Genomic DNA, 19240 nt, shown 5'->3' with positions numbered 1-19240 from the left:
AGCACAACCTACTCCTAGTTTTGTGTCAATATGGCTCTGAACTTCTCTACTAACATGCATCTGTGTGACACCAAGTTAAACCCTTGCTACTTGAATGGCCTTTGAAATGTGATGTTAAAACCTATGTTGAAAATTCCTTGTGCAGTCAATTCTGCTATAACATGGTAATTCTGTTCTCATGCAATCCCGTGTTTTAAGAAAATCGTGTAATAGAAGCACCATTAAAAGTAATGGGGTCAGAATCATGTTATAACCAATACACACTTTAAATATTCACACAAAAGAAAGTGTCACCAATTCGTCAATCGTGTTATAGCGAATTGACGTTAATAGAATGCACGTTATAGCAGAACGACCTGTACAGATCATAAAACAAGTACCAACAGCAGAAAGAACTGTAAAAAGAATATATCTCGAAAAGAAAATGTCAGTAGTTTAGCCACTTGAGCAAAACTACAGAGGTCTCTTCCAGAGGGTAAAATGGAGTACAAACCAGCAACAGAAATGAATGCACTGGAAGTAAAAGTGGATCTTTTTCTGCACCTTCCTTGTCACTATAACACTATATTTTGCATTATGTTCTATTACCCTGGTGAATTATGTAAGATACAATTTGCCTGGATAGCGTGCAAAGCAATGCTTTTCACTGTATCTTGGTATGAGTGACAATAATAAATCAAGTCAATTTTTAAAAGTGAAACTCCATTTGGAGCTATACTGGCCAGTATGCGTTAATCGCAAATTTGATTAGTTTTCCTTCTCATAGACAGAACAGTCTACTTGAATATATTGGATGACAAATGTCACAGAGCTACAATGGATACATGATGGCAATACAAGACAGAGAACTATCTGTTAACAGATCTTCCTGACAGGAGTAGCTACAACGAGCAACAGCACGCTAAAAGCTCCTATCTCCATTCCGTGGCTTCCATATCTCACACCATGGTGGAAGTGGAAAAGCCAATGTGTGGCCAATTGCAGATGCAGGAAAGAGAAACACACAGCAGCTTTTGAATAATGTAAATGCGAGCAGATTATTTAACTTGGACTGTGAAGATACAGCTGAAGGGCAGGAGTATTACATTAATCAGCCTCAAGTGAGAATAGTGAGTAGGAGGATTGTTTTCCCAGCAGAGACTAGAAACTGACTGGTGGTTAAAACAATATATTAGTACCTTTTAAATACTGAACAAAAAACGGAATAAAAGTCATATAGCGCAATGCAGGTCAAAGTGATTCAAAGGAGTTTTGAACAATGTAATTGTTAGGGTTATTTAACAGAATACATTGTTAAAATTCTTGGGTGGAGGTAAAGTCTGTGCTCCATCCGAGACAAGATTAGAAATAGTGGCAAGAAGTCACTTTTTTCTGTTGGACATTTCATTATATCCTGGTCCCATAACTCAACAACACAAGAGCATTGGAAATAAAATATGCTGCCCTGTTGTGCGACTCCACCGTTTCAATGAAAACATATTTACAACTTCACATTGCTGCATAGAATAAATGCCTCTTTCACCGTTTTGATCCTATAATGTGGGCTTTAAACTTGTATGTTGCCCAATTCAGCCAGAAATTGCATGTATTTCAGCAACTGGACAAAGACAATCAGTGTTAGGAAAGCCTATTTTTGTTATTTCCAAGCTGTTGGAATATAAATGTTTGGTTAGTGAAGTCCCCTCAACTTTGAGAGTCAAGATTAACAGCTCTCTGGTTGGGAGTCAAAAATTAAACACATGTCAGTGAGTTGTCTCTGGAAATTGAAGTTTTGTTTTTCCTATTTTGTTATTTCCAAATAACAATTGAATTGTTATTTCCTATTTCTCAAGAAGACACATGCTCTTTTGGAAAACAAACTTCAGTATTTTCATCAACATTGAATAAAGTGTTCTTAAAATAAGCATTCCAATCAATTTTCCACAGTCTCTTGAGTTTATTAGAAGTTGGGAATTGCATTTATGGAATCTTCCCGATTATATATCGTCTTTATTTATTGAATCATCAGACATTTAATTTACAATGGGTGCACTTAAGAAAGTGCAAGGAGATGAGGTACCTGAACCTGCAAAAGGTTAAGGACTACACAAACCTGAAAATGGTGTAACTTGAACTTTATTGTTAGTCAGTTTAAAGCTAACTCAAGGAAAAATGCACATCACCACCTAAATGTACAGCTTTTTAGAAATACAGTGCAATACAGCACACCTTTCCAAGTTGGTTCACTTCGAGACGCAACCACGTTGAACAAATTGGGGAAGTCACTGGGCATTTATAGCATTTAGAGTTGGAGAAAGGGTGGAACATGTGAACAGTCTAATTAAAATGGGTGCACATCATCTTGCACCCCCACCCCGCTCCACACCAGTGGTTGTGCCATGATTTGATACACATTCAAGTATATTATTCTATACATGTAACAAATGCTTTTAGCATACAATGGTGTAAAAAACAGTAGCAACCACATGCATTTACATTTGTGCCTTTTTACATCTGCATAATATAGAAAAATTGTAAATATCATTTCACAGAGCATAATCAGAAAACAAAAGCTGTCAAGTCAAAGAAGGAGACATGGGATAAGGATGGGATCTGAAAGTTTGGTCAATAAAGGATTAGAATGAGGAGTGACAGATACAATGGAACTTAATGAACATAACTGCTTATGGTTCAAGTCTGAGTGCTACTAATCTCAAAAGCTGAACATGTTCGTAGAAAATTACATTTCTATTTCAACAGGGTTGTTTAAAAAACATGTTTTCATTAAGCGAATAAGTAATTTCACATAAATATGTTAAACATTAGTGCGCATATATCGCAGCATGCAGTTTCTGGGCTGTTATTAGTGATTATAAGGAAGGCTCAGTGTGTAAGTAGCTGAAATAGGAAACGTTAATGGTTCGTGTCTTTGACCCACTTTTGTCCACAAGCTTTGTAAACTTGAATCAATGTTTATAACAAAGCCTGACCCTAAAACAACCCCTTTCATCAGATCATTGCCAGCCTGACTGGCTTAACTCGGTCCATTGGAAACAGCCTGAATTAGTGAGGCTTTCATCTGTAACAAATTAGGACTTTTTTTTGGATTTCCTCGGAGAATCAGTTGAAATTAATAAAATGAACAAAATTTGTAATTTCAGTTTCATTGTTGGCGAGGGATAGGGTAGCAAAATGTATAAGAAAATCAAATGAAGAAAAAGTTGGGGTGGTGGAAATATTGTTGCCTGTATTTTGAAAAGGATCTTTGTTCTAATTTACTCCACGAACCTTTGACAAATATTCTCATGCAATTAGTGCCGTTCAAGCCCTTCTTGGTCAATAATCTAATCATGTTTTCTTTTTGGCTCCACACTCCATGAAACTCGCTTAACATTCAATAATGAGTTTCCACAGCCAGCCCCTGTCACAACTCATTCCATCCCTAGCTCACTAATCATTGACATTGGAGAAACACCGCAAGACTTGCTTATGGCCAGCGGCGAAGCGCCTCTGCTGTCAGGTTACACTGAACATCAGAGAAACGCTGGGATCTCCGTTAAGACAGCTCCCTGCTCTATTATGTGCATTCCCCATTTCGGAAAAGAAATTTCGATGCAAGACAAAACGAAAAGCCAGAAGAAATTGAACTGCTATGAAACATAAGTTTCTAATATACATTTTAATAACTTTTCTTAAACGAAAAAGTTTGTTTCCTCCAATCTGTTCTCAAACTTGCTCAATGCGAAAGATCTGATTTGTCAGTAAAATATAAACTTGCCTTTTGTGAACAGGATGGTGATGACACACAATTCCAGTTTCAGCCACACAGCCATCAAGTTTGGATGGCGATCCATTGATTCTGTTTAAGTCACTTTGCCCCCACTTCAGTGCACTTCTATCCAGTCGGAACAGTGCTTTAGTCCCCAGCAGGAGACCCATGTAAACACCAGCTCCACTTTTATCTTCCACTTTTTCTTTCCCTCCTCCTAGTCACTGAACTTTCTCTCTCTCTCTCTCTCTCTCTCAATTATCTCTTTGTTTCTTCAGCTGAAAGTCTGGCTAATTTCCACGCCAGTCACATTCAAGTCGAGAGCACGGCAGATCCACGGATGATGCCGAGAGAAATTCACCTACAAATAGCCCATCTTTCCCAAGTCCTTGTAAATATACAGGAGCAGTAACAGCAGCGAGTGGGATCACTGCTAAACTTCCTGCTTTCACACTGAGCTCGGTGCTGCCCCCTCCCGTCAGAGATCGGTCCTGCTAATAACTTGACTGAGCTGCCCCCAATCCAGACACGACAAACCAAAGTGGAATCGCTCAAGAACCTTATCACATCTTTCAGGATCTCCTGGGGTCCTCCCAAAAGGCAACGAATTTAAGGTGGTGACAGGGAATTTAAAAATTACATTACTGAATTGAAAAAAATCCTTTCCCCCATTTTTCCTTTATTTAATGTGTTTATATATTCATCTAACTATGAAGTTGAAATTTAACTTTTATAAATTTTATTCTTTCTTTAATTACTTAGGAGGACAGATTGACCAGGTTAAGATTGTTTTGGCCGAAGTTCAGATGGATGAGGGGGGAATCTCATAGGGTGTTTTAGATTAGATTATCTAGTGTGGAAACAGGCCCTTCAGCCCAACCAGTCCACAAAGGAGTAACCCACCCAGACCCAGTTCCCTCTGACTAATGCACCTAGCACTGTGGGCAATTTAGCATGGCCAATTCACCTGACCTGCACATCTTTGTGACTGTGGGAGGAAACCAACACAGACAGTCACATGAGGCTGGAATTGAACCTGAGACCCTAGTGCTGTAAGGCAGCAGTGCTAACCACTGAGCCACCCTGCCACTCAGATGGTGAGGGTATCCAGAACCAGGGGTCACAGTCTGAGGATTCTGGGTGGGCCATTTAGGATGGAGATGAGGAGACATTTCTTCACCCAAAGAGTGGTGAGCCGCCTGTGGAATTCATTACCACAGCAAGTAGTTGATGCCAAAACATTGAATGCATTCAAGAGGCAGCTAGATGTAGCAATTGGGGCAAATGGGACCAAAGGTTACAGGGAGTAAGCAGGATTAGGTATTGGGTTGGACGATCAGACATGATCGTGGTTTGAATGGTGGAGCAGGCTCGAAGTTTGAATGGCTTCTCCTTGCTCCTATCTTCTATGTTTCAACTGATTCTCTGAAGAAATGTAAAACTTTGAAGAGGAATTGTGAGTCTGTGGGATTCCTTGCCCAGTGAAGCAGTTGAGGTTACCTGGTTGAATGTTTTTAAGGTAAAGATAGATTTTTGAACAGTAAAGGAATTAATGGTTATGGTGAGAGAGTGGGTAAGTGGAGCTGAGTCCACAGAAAGATGCTCAGTGGTTAGCACTGCTACCTCACAGCGCCAGGGACCCAGGTTCAATACCCGCTTCGGGCAACTGTCTGTGTGGACTTTGCACATTCTCCCCGTGTCTGTCTGGGTTTCCTCCGGGTGCTCCAGTTTCCTCCCACAGTGCGAAGATGTGCAGGTTAGGTGAATTGGCCATGCTAAATTGCCTGTAGTGTTAGGGGTGAATGTAGGGGAGTGGGTCTGGGTGGGCTGCTCTTCGGAGGGTCAGTGTGGACTTGTTGAGCCGAAGTGCCTGTTTCCACACACTGTAGAGAATCGAACCTAATCATGATCTTATTGAATGGCGGAGCAAAGCTCAATGGGCCAGATGGCCTACTCCTGCTCCTAGTTCTTATGAATCATACTAGACTTGAAACTACACTGTTTTTCTCTCTACAGATGCTGCCAGACTGACTGAATTTCTCCAGCATTCTAAGTGTTTGAAAAATAATTATTTTAACAAACATAAAAACAACCTTCGATTGTATACACAGATCTATTTTTTTCAGAGATGATATTGCTTAGGGGCAGCATGGTGGCTCAGTGGTTAGCACTGCTGCCTCACAGTGCTAGGGACCTGGGTTTGAGTCCCACTTTAGATGACTGTCAATGTGGCATTTGCACGTTCTTCCCATGTCTGCATGGGTTTCCTCCCACAATCCAAAGATGTGCAGGCCAGATGAATTGGCCATGCTAAATTGACCATCGTATTAGGTACATTAGTCATGGGTAAATGTAGGGGTCTGGGTGGATTACTTTCAGAGGGTTGGTTGGGCTGGAGGGCCTGTTTCCACACTGTAGGTTATCTAATCTAATATATGCACTTTAAAGAGCTGCTTGGTCACTTTTATCAAAAAGCAGCATTATACAAACTACTTTTGGCTGGAATGGTCACCATAAGATACAGGAACAAAATTAGGTCTTTTCAGCCCATCAAGTGTGCTCTGCCATTTTATCTTGGCTAATCACCTATCTGCATTTTAGTAAGTTGGGTTTCCATAACTGGCAATGCTTAAGGGGAAATTCTAGCAGACCAACTTCATATAGGGTTTTCACTATTAGGAAGCTCGGCTATTGGAAGTTCATGGAAAGGCTAAGTCAATGATGCGATATCTGAACTGGCTGATTCCTTGAGAATTTTTAAACTCATTCACGTGATGAGGGTGTCATTGGCTAGGCCAGCATTTATTGCCCATCCCTGATTGCCCAGAGGGTAGTTAAGAGTCAACCCACATTGCTGTAGGTGAGGAGTCACATGTAGCCAGACCAGGTAAGAATGGCAGTTTCCTTCCCTGAAGAATATTATAATGTGAACCAGATGGGTTTTTCCAACGAGCAGCATTGGACTCTTAATTTCAGGATTTTTTTTCCTTAATTTCAAATTCCATCTGCCATGGGTGGGATTTGAACCCAGGTCCCCAGAGCATTACCTGGGTCTCTGGATTAACAGTCCAGTAATAATACCACTGGGCCAGCCCGGGTGTCCTTGGGTGTTCAGGGAGAGGTGGGTGCCACAGGAAGTGGAGTGCATTATTTCTCCCTCCAACTCTATTTTGATTTAGTCCCTGCCCCCCTCCTTCACTGTTTGATCACACAGCATTGCCTTTTGTGAAGGGCATTGCTTGTCACTGGCCACGCGGGTGTTTTCCTTTCTTCCTGGTGATGGAAATTGAATAAAGATTCATACACCTTGTGTCTCTCACTGTGTCTCACATCTGCACACACACAACATGGGTGCTGGGGAAAAAAATAAGCACTACCGCAGTAAGAGTAAAAAAAAACACTGGGCCATCACCTCCCCCAAAACCAGGCTGTTTTGTCGGATATGTAGGTGATGTTTGACTTTCAGATATTAATCAGACTCCACAACAATAGAATGTTTACAGTGTGGAACCAGGCTATTTGGCCCATCGAGTCCACACTGACGCTCAGAAGAGCATCCCACTTTAACCTTATTCCCTTTAATCCTGTATTTCTCATGACTAATCCACACATCCCTGGACACTATGGGCAATTTCGTACAGCCAATCCACCTAAGCTGTACGTTTTTGAGCTGTGGGAGGAAACGGGTGGACTTGGAGAAAACTAAGAAGCATCCCTTCTCTCTTCTCAGTCCAAAGCATCTCATTCTCAAAGCTCAAGCAGCCTGTTTTCCACAGATTTGTAAACAGAAAAGAAAAACACTATTTTAGATCTCTGATCGCACCAGCTCATCTTTTGATGATGATGTTTCTATTTTAGTCAATCTTTCCATCTTTTCAACATATTGTGACTGTTTGCACAAGAATAGCACAGCGTCACAGATTTTGTGCTGACAAGTTTTGGACATCATCTATCCGTTTTAAATTGCTGCCTCAGATAAATAAGGCGAGGTCTGGAAGGCAGTGGCCAAGTAGTATTATTGCTAGAATATTAATCCAGCTAATGCTTGGGGGATTTGGTCTGAATCTCAGCAGGTTTGAGTTCTATTTAAAAATATCTGGAATTAAGAATTTACTGATCACCTGTCTGTTTACTTCCTCCCTCCTCAGTATCCAAAAGCCCAACCACCCCTCTTCTTTTCCTGTTTCTAGTTTACTCTATTCACTGCTCACAATGTGGTCTGCTCTACAGTGGGGAACTGAAGCATAGACTGGGTGACTGCTGTCCAGAACACCTACATTCTGTCTGCAAGACAGACTCTGAGCTTCCAGGTAAAAACAGTTGCCTGCCACGTCAACAGACCAGCCTGTTCCTTGGCCAACATCTCTGGCTCAGACGTGGTGCTGTGGTCCAGTGAAGCTCAGTGCAAGCTGGAAAAACAACACCTCATTTACCACTTGGGAACTTTATGGGTGGCACAGTGGTTAGCACCAGAGACCTGGGTTCAATTCCTGCCTCAGGAGTTTGCACATTCTCCCTGTGTCTGCGTGGGTTTCCTCCCACAGTCCAAAAGAAACGTGCAGGTTAGGCCATGCTAAATTGCCCGTAGTATTAGGTGAAGGGGTAAATGTAGGGGAATGGGTCTGAGTGGGTTGCTCTTCGGAGGGTCGGTGTGGACTTGTTGGGCTGAAGGGCCTTTGCACACTGTAAGTAATCTAATCCAAAACTCTGCAGCCTTCTGGACTTAATATCGAGTTTAACAATGTTAGGATTTGAGACTCGTCTTTAACCCAACCCTCACACACCATTATGTGGGCTGCTACCAAATACCATTGTCAACTACAAATACTCCCCATTAACAGCTACTCATTTCCCCCAGACTGATCTTTACTCACTCCTTTGTCTGAAACATTGACTGTCCTACTCCTCAGACCTGCTGTGCTTTTACAGTGCCACACTTTTCGACTCTGACTCTCCAGCATCTGCAGTCCTCACTTTCTCCACTCCTTTGTCTGACCAACTGTTTTTCCTCTCTCTTTGGGCCCTAACTCCACCCATCACTTCCCCTGCCCCCTCCCCCCACCTTCTGCATAAATACCACCTTTTTCCTACTTACTATCAGCTCTGAAAAAAAGGGTCAGTGGACTGGAAACGTTGACTCTGATTTCTCTCCACAGGTGATGCCAGACCTGCTGAACTTTATCTGCAATTTCTGTTTTTGTTTCTACATCCTCTCAGTACTGCTGTATAAACACGCTGTTTTGTGCAGACACTGAGACAAATAGGATATTTGTCAGGAGGAATCTGTCTGCCTTTGACTGTAAGATCACAAGAAAAAGGAACAGGAGTAGGCCATTTGGCCCCTTGAGCCTGCCCTGCCATTCAGCAGGATCCCAGCCCTCTCTAACATTCTTCACATCCACTCTCCTGCCTTTTCCCCGTAACACTTACTGCTCAAGAAACTATCTATCTCAGCCGTAAACATACACAGGAGATCCATTCCCAGAGCTGTCTGTGGCAAGGAGTTTCAAAGACTCACAAACCTCAGGGAGAAGAAATTCCTCCTCGTCTCACTCTTAAAATGGCGTCTCTTTATTCAGAGACTCTGCCCTCTGGTCCTAGACACACCCACGAGGGGAAACATCCTCTCAGCATTTACCCTGTCAAGCCCCTTAAGAATATATTCCTATGTCACCTTACTGTACAACACACCAAGACATCAATCTAACACCTACACCATGTGTCAGCTGCCCGTATGTTTATTCAAACAAATGGCCATTTCGGAAACTTGTTGGAGTTTACTCCAATCCATTGTCAGTCAGGGGTTCCTTGTATAGTTATAGGCACAGTCTACACCCAGTCTAGGGGTGTGGCCATGGTCAGTCAGTCTTTTAGGCTGGATACATAAGACCATAAGACCATAAGACATAGGAGTGGAAGTAAGGCCATTCGGCCCATTGAGTCCACTCCACCATTCAATCATGGCTGATGCGCATTTCAGCTCCACTTACCAGCGTTCTCCCCGTAGCCCTTAATTCCTCTAGACAACAAGAATCTATCAATCTCGGCCTTGAAGACATACAGTCAGGGGATCAGTCCTACTCCAGTCCGTGGTCAGTCCTGTAGAGGTGGCACAATTGTCAGGGAATCGCAGGGAGGTGGAAAGGAAACAGTCAAAGCTGTGCTCAGCCAGGTCTATGGGGTGTTCATTGACATCGCTCAGGGCACTGGGGGAATGCAATGCTGGGGTCTGAACATTGAGTGGTAAGGACAATGTAAAGGACAGGGCAGGGGGTGTCTGTGGAGGCAAAGAGGAGAGGGGCTCACTGGCCACAGTGGGAAGAGCAGCCAAGGCTGGGTAGGAAAACAAAAGCCTGTGTAGAGTTGGAGATCAGCAGGACGATGGGTGGAGGGGGCTATGTGATCCGGCATCAGATGGCATGGTACATGGCAAGAGGGGGAGGGGTTATTGGCACAACCACCACGTGGCCTCAACAGGGGAGTGTACAGGATTGCAATGGGCATCAGGAAGGTGTAATGTCGAGGGACAAGGAGGAAACTTGAAGACAAAGTTCAAATTGGAGGGTCTCTATTTCAATAGGAGGGGGCTGTTACTGGGGAATGGTTGGAAATGAGCTGTCATGGTAGTGCAAGAGGACATGGACAAATGGGACATGGAGGTTCTAGCAAGGGGATTGGGGTGTGTGGGGACATACCTGATGACCGGGTGGAGCCCAGGGCTGATAGTGTCCACCCTGAGCTACATTCTCTGCCATCACTTGCTCTTCCCTGAAAGTGAAATGCAACTGGAAAATGGCTGGGGCAGTGTCCTGGAGGTGTGGAGCCAGTGTTCAGGATGGGTGGAGCCAGTGTCCAGGATGGGTGGAGCCAGTGTCCAGGATGGTTGGGGCCAATGTCCAGGATGGGTGGGGCCAATGTCCAGGATGGGTGGAGTCAGTGCCCAGGATGGGTGGAGTCAGTGCCCAGGATGGGTGGAGTCAGTGTCCAGGATGGGTGGGGCTAATGTCCAGAATGGGTGGAGTCAGTGTCCAGGATGGGTGGGGCCAATGTCCAGGATGGGTGGGTCCAATGTCCAGGATGGGTGGAGCTGATGTCCAGGATGTGTGGGCCAGTGTCCAGGATGTGTGGGCCAGTGTCCAGGATGGGTGGGCCAGTGTCCAGGATGGGTGGAGTCAGTGTCAGTTTGATGGGTGACAGTGTTGGCTCCATATTTACTGGAAGCTAAGGTATTGAAGAGGCAAATACAGGCAAACTCCAGTTACATTTCTTTTACAATCACCTCATCAACCTTGCATGCAGAGTGAATGGGTTTCAAGTTATTCACACCATGCCATTGATAACTGCAAATTAAACATTGGTTTGACAACAATGTAAAAGTTAGCATGTGAGATGTGAAAGGGTGCTGTGGCAGTTGAAGACCATCACTTCACGTAAATATTGCAATGGAAACTATATGTTCCACATTTGACATGAGTCTGGAATGGGAAGTGCAACAGGAACTCCCTTTTTGATGGAACATGCTGGTTCCCTCGACAGCACAGCACCTTCTCCAAGTTGGTACACATGCTCAGGCTGAATAAATGTTGGCAACACGGCCGTCATTATCAAGGTGCAGCATGCCTCTCTGTAAGGTCTGCACTATGTGCATTGGCTGTTCTCAGACCGAAGAACCTGTCTTGCTCTTTATGCTCCCACCATAGATCATCTCCGTGGAGACAGATCTACTCAGCTTCTGGTCACTGTCGCTGCTTTTCTAAGAAGGCAAGTGCATGTAGGAGAGCCACGATGGCCAAGCTCATGAGTAGCAGCAAACTGCCTTTATGGCTGAGAGGGACTTAGCTCAGGGAGCAGCTACAGAAACAGGGTCTTTCGTGATGGGTCATACCTACAGGAGGGCCAGAGCATTTCACTCCCTGACTCCATTTATTGGGGCTGAGTAAGACACAGAGTCAACATAGGCTCCATATATAATAGGACGGTGTGACAGAACTGTCCCAGATGCTAGAGAGGAACATCACACCTACAACGAGGCCATCCTCTTCTACTGTCTGGGAAGGTGACAGCTGCATTGAATGTATATGGAACTGCCTCCTTCCAGGGAATAGCTCAGTCGTGCTCCCACAAATCCATCAGGACTGTGCCCCATGCCATCTGTACAAGGTCACACGGGTCTATTTCACTCACCCCTTGGCGAGGGCAGTGCTGCCCAGGCAGTAAGACTCAGGAACGTAGCTGTGATCTCCCAGGTGCAGAGTGCCATCGAACTGCCCACATGTGGCACTGAGAGGGCCGTATCACCATGCTGCGGAATTCATCAACAGGAAGGGGATCAATGTTCAGGTGATCTGTGATCGCTGATAATCCATCCTGGAGGTTTGTTACCACTGCCCTGGTAGCTGCCATTGCTCCTACATCCTGCAGCACCCTCATGCTCCTGCTGTGTTAGAGGGTTCAGGAGCCTTGTGAGGCTGGGTACTGGGGGACTATGGCTCATGACACCATTGCACTACCCCCTGACTGATTAATTCTGCCCATGCCATGGCCAGGGCCATGGTGGAGCAGATGGGGCTGCTGAAGATGTGGTTCTGCTGCTTGGACCAGTCTGGGAAGGGGGAGGGTATAATCCAGACAGAACGTGTCACATTCTCCTGGCCTGCTGTACTCTGTACAGTTGGAGCACAGACTGAGGCGATATACTAGATGATGGAGGACTGGGTGAATGAGAGCAATCTTCCAAGGAGGAGAACAAAGACATTGATGCTTCAAGCCAGGCCGGGACCAATTTCCAGCAGCTGAGTCCTGGTAGAGTAGGCCATTGTGGAATGTATGCCAGCCATGGGTTCTCATGCCAGCATTTGGTTTGCTTTATGAGAGCAAACTGCCCGACTAGACAATGAGAAGATGAAAGTCTACAGTGGGCATTGGGGACAGAGTAGTGCTGACATGGAGAGAGCGTTTGATTGGGAGTAAAATGTGTGGCCTGGTGATTAGACAGCAAGTTGGGTAGGAGTATGTTGTGCGAGAGAGGGAGTGTCAGTAATGCCAGCTCTGTTCCATGAGCTGTAGATCTTTGTGGATGCTTTGCCACTACATTCCTGGAGAGGGGCACTGCCGGGATTGCCCACATTTGGTACAGCAGTCTTTTACAGATTTTACAGATGGCATGGGTGCCAGAGATGCCAGCCTTTCAGCAGATATTTGGTATTCTGGTCTCCTTCCTATCGGGAAGGTGTTGTGAAACTTGAAAGGGTTCAGAAAAGATTTACAAGGATGTTGCAAGGGTTGGAGGATCTGAGCTACACGGAGAGGCTGAGCAGGGTGGGGCTGCTTTCCCTGGAGCGTCGGAGGCTGAGGGGTGACCTTAGAGAGGTTTACAAAATTATGAGGGGCATGGATAGGATAAATAAGCAAAGTCTTTTCTCTGGGGTCGGGGAGTCCAGAACTAGAGGGCATAGACTTAGGGTGAGAGGGGAATGATATGAAAGAGACCTAAGGGACAACCTTTTCACATAGAGGGTGGTGCGTGTATGGAATGAGCTGCCAGAGGATGTGGTGGAGACTGGTACAATTGCAACATTTAAGAGGCATTTGGATGGGTATATGAATAGGAAGGGTTTGGAGGGACTTGGGCTAGGTGCTGGCGGGTGGGACTAGCTTGGGTTGGGATATCTGATTGGCATGGACGGGTTGGACCGAAGGGTCTGTTTCTGTGCTGTACATCTCTATGACTCTATGTTTCCAGGTGTGGCATGAGGTCTGATGTGGCTAGAAGGGGCAGAGGAAGTAGATAATGAGGTGGGTTTGATGAGAAAACATGTTGAGCCCTATGGCGAGAAACACTCTGAGGGAATCAACAAGACTGGCACCTAGCCAAAGAAACATAGCATTGAGCCCAAAATCTTTTCCTTTCTCTGACATTTTCACTGAGGACAGAGAGAAGGGAGATAGTCCATACACCAACAATATCCCCTCACGGAGACATCACTGAAAGCAACAGGACTGAGGGGATAATGCCATCTGTCAAAGTTTCTGCCAACTTCCCTTCATTTGCATTCCAGCATAAAGCAGGCATGCATTTTAGTTGCCAGTGTCTGATGTTGGCAGAGTGCTGCTTCTTGTAATCTAAAGGGCTGATTTCCCTACAGCATTTCAACACAGAGTGATTGATCACATTGCAGAAACTATAAATGTAAACCAGACTGGGTCCTGTACCGAATATTTTTGTACCAATTCTTTACTTTACTGCAATTTTCTGTATGGTTGCATTTTGCTTGCTTTGAGCAATTTTTTCTTTCTTCATTAAAGTCTCAGACTTGATGAGAACACATTCAAATGAATACCAGGTGAAACTTTCCTGATCTTAGGGAAGGATTATGCTTTCTCCATACAGAGTCTCCTTCGATTCAACAGCAGAGGATGTTTCAGATACCATGGAGTTGTTAATTATCCTGGCAACAAATGGAGGAGAAACTAAGGGTAAAAACAAAAGAGCTTGACGAAAATGCAGATGGTGGATAACATTAAGACACAGACTGAGGGAGACTTGAAGAAAGCCAGGAAAGAAGCAAAACAATGGCAATGAACAGCCCTATTAAGGCAATGGTGGCAACACTCCAATGTACAAAACTTTTCAACAGGAACCTATTTTTTGCTTTACAGTATTTACAATTACGTTTAGATTTTTTTCAATCAGCAATCTTTTAATAACTTTGCATTTTTAAAATGTATTAATCAATCTTCCATGGGGTTGTGAGGGTAGAGTCACTGTCATGTGGCATTTACAGGTGTAACAGGATCAGAGGGGAGGAAATATTTGGACCAGGACATACAGATATGATTCAGTCCACATTTCTAATTCTGTTCTTATTTATATTGAAAACTGATGGTTAAGTCTTAACATTTACAGCATCTGAGAAGTAGTAGATGGAATTTATGCATATTATCCCAGAAGATGTTACAAGTAATCATTATATTTCTTTGGGTACACACACCAAACCCACATACTTCTAGTTCAAAATCCAATCTCTGAAACAAATGATATTAAAATATATATAAATGGCACACATTATATCATGCTAGGACAAACAAAATTAAACTTTAATGTCACTACTTTGTTTTTTTTTTAAAGATTAGATTCCCTACAGTGTGGAAACAGGCCCTTCGGCCCAATCAGTCCACACCGACCCTCCGAAGAGTAACCCAACCACACCCATTTCCCTCTGACTAATGTTCCTAACTCTATGGGCAATTTAGCATGGCCAATTCATCTGACCTGCACGCCTTTGGATTGCGGGAGGAAACCGGAGCACCCAGAGGAAACCCACGCTGACATGGGGAGGATGTGCAAACTCCACACAGTCACCCGAGGCTGTAATCGAACCCAGGTCCCTGGTGCTGTGAGGCAGCAGTGCTAACCACTGAGCCACTGTGCTTGTTAAAGAGCTGTGCATGTAAGAGACCTGAAACAAAAATAGAAATTGTTAGTGAACCTCAGCAGGTCTGGCAGCATTCATGCAGTGAAAGCACAATTAATGTTTTGAGTCCAGCAACTCTTCATCAAAACAACCCTAATCATTTGGTCTTCCACTGGGAAAAAACTTTCAACATCCACCTAGGCTGACTCAAAACTGGAACTTAAGGTTGTTATGCACAAGCACGGAGCAGCAAAAGAGATTAATACACCAAAAACGTTGTGCCAGGCACCCTTGAATATATATCTAATTTCACTAACAAAACTTGTAAAGTAAGTAATATAGATTTTGATGAAGCATACCCCATTCATAAAACTTTTCTCCCTTCCATTCACCTCAAAAGATGTTTGCCCTATTAGTATTTGGGATTGTAAGTTATTAATATTGTGATGAGGGAAACAGTATGTGTTACTTTGGTGAAGAACCACATCGACGTCATTTACTTTAGCAATGAGAGTTAAAAATGACAAAAAATAAATAGTTTGAGAAAATTGAGTGTAGAAAGTGAAATAAAAAAGGGGAAAAGAATGAAAACAGACAATACTGAGAAAACTCAGTAGGTCTGGAATGTTCTATTTTTGTTAGAGTGAAAGAAACCTGGATTGTATGAGAGAGAAAACAGAGATAGATAGATAGGAAAAGTAGAAAAAGATTAAAAATGTAACAATTTTTTATTTAGAAAATCTTGAATAAATTATGCTTGTAGGATTGAGATTATACATAATACAGGCAGACAATCCTTTATCCGAAATCCCAAAATCCGAAAAGCTCCAAAATCCGGAAGTTTTTTGTGAGTTTTTTTTCTCATTAACAAGGTTGTTTGGCGCGAAAACAGTTAACCCAAGTCGACACCCACTCGACGCATGTCACTCAGATGCGACATGGGTGGGCGTGGCCCAGCATCGGCAAGCCTCATTTCTGTATCAAGCCCTGTTTTACTCATAGTGAGTCTGTTGTGAGGTAAGATTTTTTAAAATTGCACCATCAAACTGTCACTTATTCTGAAATTTGAAAACTTCTGAATTCTGAAAACCAGCTAGTCCCAAGCATTTCGGATAATTAGATTAGATTAGAGTACATTGGAGTAGATTACATTACAGTGTGGAAACAGGCCCTTCGGCCCAACAAGTCCACACCAACCCGCCGAAGCGCAACCCACCCATTTACCCCTTTCCTAATACTATGGGCAATTTAGCATGGCCAATTCACCTGACCTGCACATCTTTGGACTGTGGGAGGAAACCGGAGCACCCGGAGGAAACCCACACAGACACGGGGAGAACGTGCAAACTCCACACAGTCAGTCGCCTGAGGCGGGAATTGAACCGGATTGTGTACTTGTATATTGCTTCCTTTCTGTGTTGGAAAACATAAACGTACCTCTTCATTGATGGGTCATTTACATATTATGGCCAAAGGCCATAAAATTCACCATGCATTTAGAGTCATAGAGTCATAGAGATGTACAGCATGGACACAGACCCTTTGGTCCAACCCGTCCATGCCGACCAGATATCCCAACCCAATATAGTCCCACCTGCCAGCACCCGACCCATATCCCTCCAAATCCTTCCTATTCATATACCCATCCAAATGCCTCTTAAATGTTGCAATTGTACCAGCCTGCACCACATCCTCTGGCAGCTCATTCCATACACGTATCACAATCTGCATGAAAAAGTTGCCCCTTAGGTCTCTTTTATATCATTCCCCTCTCACCCTAAACCTATGCCCTCTAGTTCTGGACTCCCCAACCCCAGGGAAAAGACTCATAATTTTGTAAACCCCTATAAGGTCACCCCTCAGCCTCCGACGCTCCAGGGAAAACTGCCCCAGCCTGTTCAGCCTCTCCCTACAGCTCAGATCCTCCAATCCTGGCAACATCCTTGTAAATCTTTTCTGAACTCTTTCAAGTTTCACAACGTCTTTCATCAAAATCTGGGGGCAAAATGCTTCTGCTACATAAATAGAAATTAGTGATCTTTCTTTGTATTTATCTCTGTTAAGAAAGTTATTTTAGGTGTAGATTTCTGTTGTGAGGATATTATATTTCCAGGTCAGACATAATTGGCCTGTCATCAAATTCACAGTCACCTTCATGATCACAAGTTGCGTAACTCCAATTGTTTGTAGAATCACAATATTATTACCATCAAATCATTTCAACCTCCCATTATCAATAAAGTAAGCAAAAATATCTGAAAACACTCACGACATGCCTTCGAGCAAATGGAATCTGCAGTGTCAGAATATCTCGCTGTCAAAATTGGATTTGGTAACTCTTTTGGTAGGTACATGTGACTGAACTGCATGTTTTTCTATTTTTCTTATAGTGACCTAAAAATGTTCTCCACTCTCCACTCGGGAACTGAGATCAACTATTTTGAGATTGTTTTCTCTTAACGGTCAAAGCAATCCCAGGGTTTGCCCCCTTTCCCTCCAGGCATTCACCAAAAGAGAAAATCCCCGATGAAGGGATTTTCCTGCTCCTCGGATGCTGCCTGACCTGCTGTGCTTTTCCAGCACCACTCTGATCTAAACTCTGGTTTCCAGCATCTGCAGTCCTCACTTTTGCCCAAAAGAGAAAGGGGCCAAGTTTATGAGGGAGTGACTCCTTTTAATAAGAGCCTGCAAATCAGGCTGTCCTAGCAGCAACAAAAACATGCAGTAATGGAGGGATTCTAATTAACCCTGTTTACTGCCAGAACTGTTTAATTATGATTCCTGTTGTGTTTTTTAGGAGATAAAATGTAGTATTCATTTCTTCAGTTTATAGAGGATCACAATGTCTACATTAATCCTGAACATGTGAGACACTCATGCTAATGTGGACATACCAATTCAAACTGTGTGTATGCTTTATTTTCTAGTCAAAAAAAAAATTTAGTGAGAACTAAACTAATTAATCATATTTTTGTGCCACCTTCCTCATTCAGATATAATAAAAATATTATCGTAAGTGTCCAATAGTGTTTGGCCCATATTAACAGACAATAAATATTGAAACAATGGACTCCATCAGAAACTTTGGAAAAACATTACTCATTGAGTCATACAGAATGTAAACAACCCCTTTGTTCCAATTTTTCCATGCTGACCAAGTTTCATTCAATGTTGAAACTTTATTGCTGGAACAGCACAGCAGGTCAGGCAGCATCCAGGGAACAGGAGATTCGACGTTTCGGGCACAGGCCCTTCTTCCTGAAGAAGGGCCTGTGCCCGAAACGTCGAATCTCCTGTTCCCTGGATGCTGCCTGACCTGCTGTGCTGTTCCAGCAATAAAGTTTCAACTTTGATCTCCAGCATCTGCAGACCTCACTTTCTCCTCGAAAGTTTCATTCAATACCAATCTTGATTGTCTTTCATTCTTCAGAAATCCACTCTACTAACACTTTAACCTATTGCATGGTTATCCAAAACTTTCCATAATCAATTAATAATCCTCAGTTAGTTGTCATGTGTGGGGAATATTCATGAGAATGATGCATGTGATTTTCACACAATAATAGATAAAAAAGGTATGTTGTTTGATTTAAAATTTTATGTAGAGATTCGTGAGGATGAATATACTAAAAGTGTGTTCATGTTGTCAATCTTAAATTCACATATATTTTTTAGCTTCTTACCACTGAATATGAAATGCAGTCAAAAGTGCTATCTATTGATGGACACATTTTAATCACTGTATCATTGAGGATCAGCATGTTAGTGCCTCTCTCCCACTTCCTTTGACTCTCTGAGATTTCTTCCAGTTTCTGATGACACTGTGGACTGTTGAACACTTTCAGAGATCATAATGAGAACGGATGGTCTTAGGGATCTCTTCATCAAACTAACAAGACTTCTCAGGTTAGAACCTGTGACCACTGTCAGTAAGAAGCCCTGTACAAGAGTACTCTATTGCATTACTCAGGAGCAATAATCTCAACACGCAGACATTAAAGGTCAAGTGCATGGATATGAATGGTTCACTGCTTAATGAGCCAATTATAATGAGCCAATTTTAAATGGTAATAAAAAC

At 43.2% G+C, this 19240-nt stretch overlaps 1 protein-coding gene across 1 annotated transcript in view; it reads right to left on the bottom strand.

Moving 5' to 3' along the window:
• LOC122539961 (BMP and activin membrane-bound inhibitor homolog) overlaps nt 1-4185 on the bottom strand; it is a 60891-nt gene extending 56706 nt beyond the window's left edge. Inside the window, exon 1 of the mRNA XM_043675192.1 lies at nt 3758-4185. Coding sequence (XP_043531127.1) covers nt 3758-3833 — 76 coding nt within the window. The 5' untranslated portion in view covers nt 3834-4185. The remainder of the gene's footprint in view (nt 1-3757) is intronic.
• Between the last annotated feature and the right edge of the window lie 15055 nt (nt 4186-19240).

This window comes from Chiloscyllium plagiosum, chromosome 33 (genome assembly GCF_004010195.1).
Source record: "Chiloscyllium plagiosum isolate BGI_BamShark_2017 chromosome 33, ASM401019v2, whole genome shotgun sequence".
Classification (NCBI taxonomy): domain Eukaryota; kingdom Metazoa; phylum Chordata; class Chondrichthyes; order Orectolobiformes; family Hemiscylliidae; genus Chiloscyllium; species Chiloscyllium plagiosum.
Note: the sequence above shows the minus strand (reverse complement) of the source record. Positions and strands in the feature narration are given on the sequence as shown.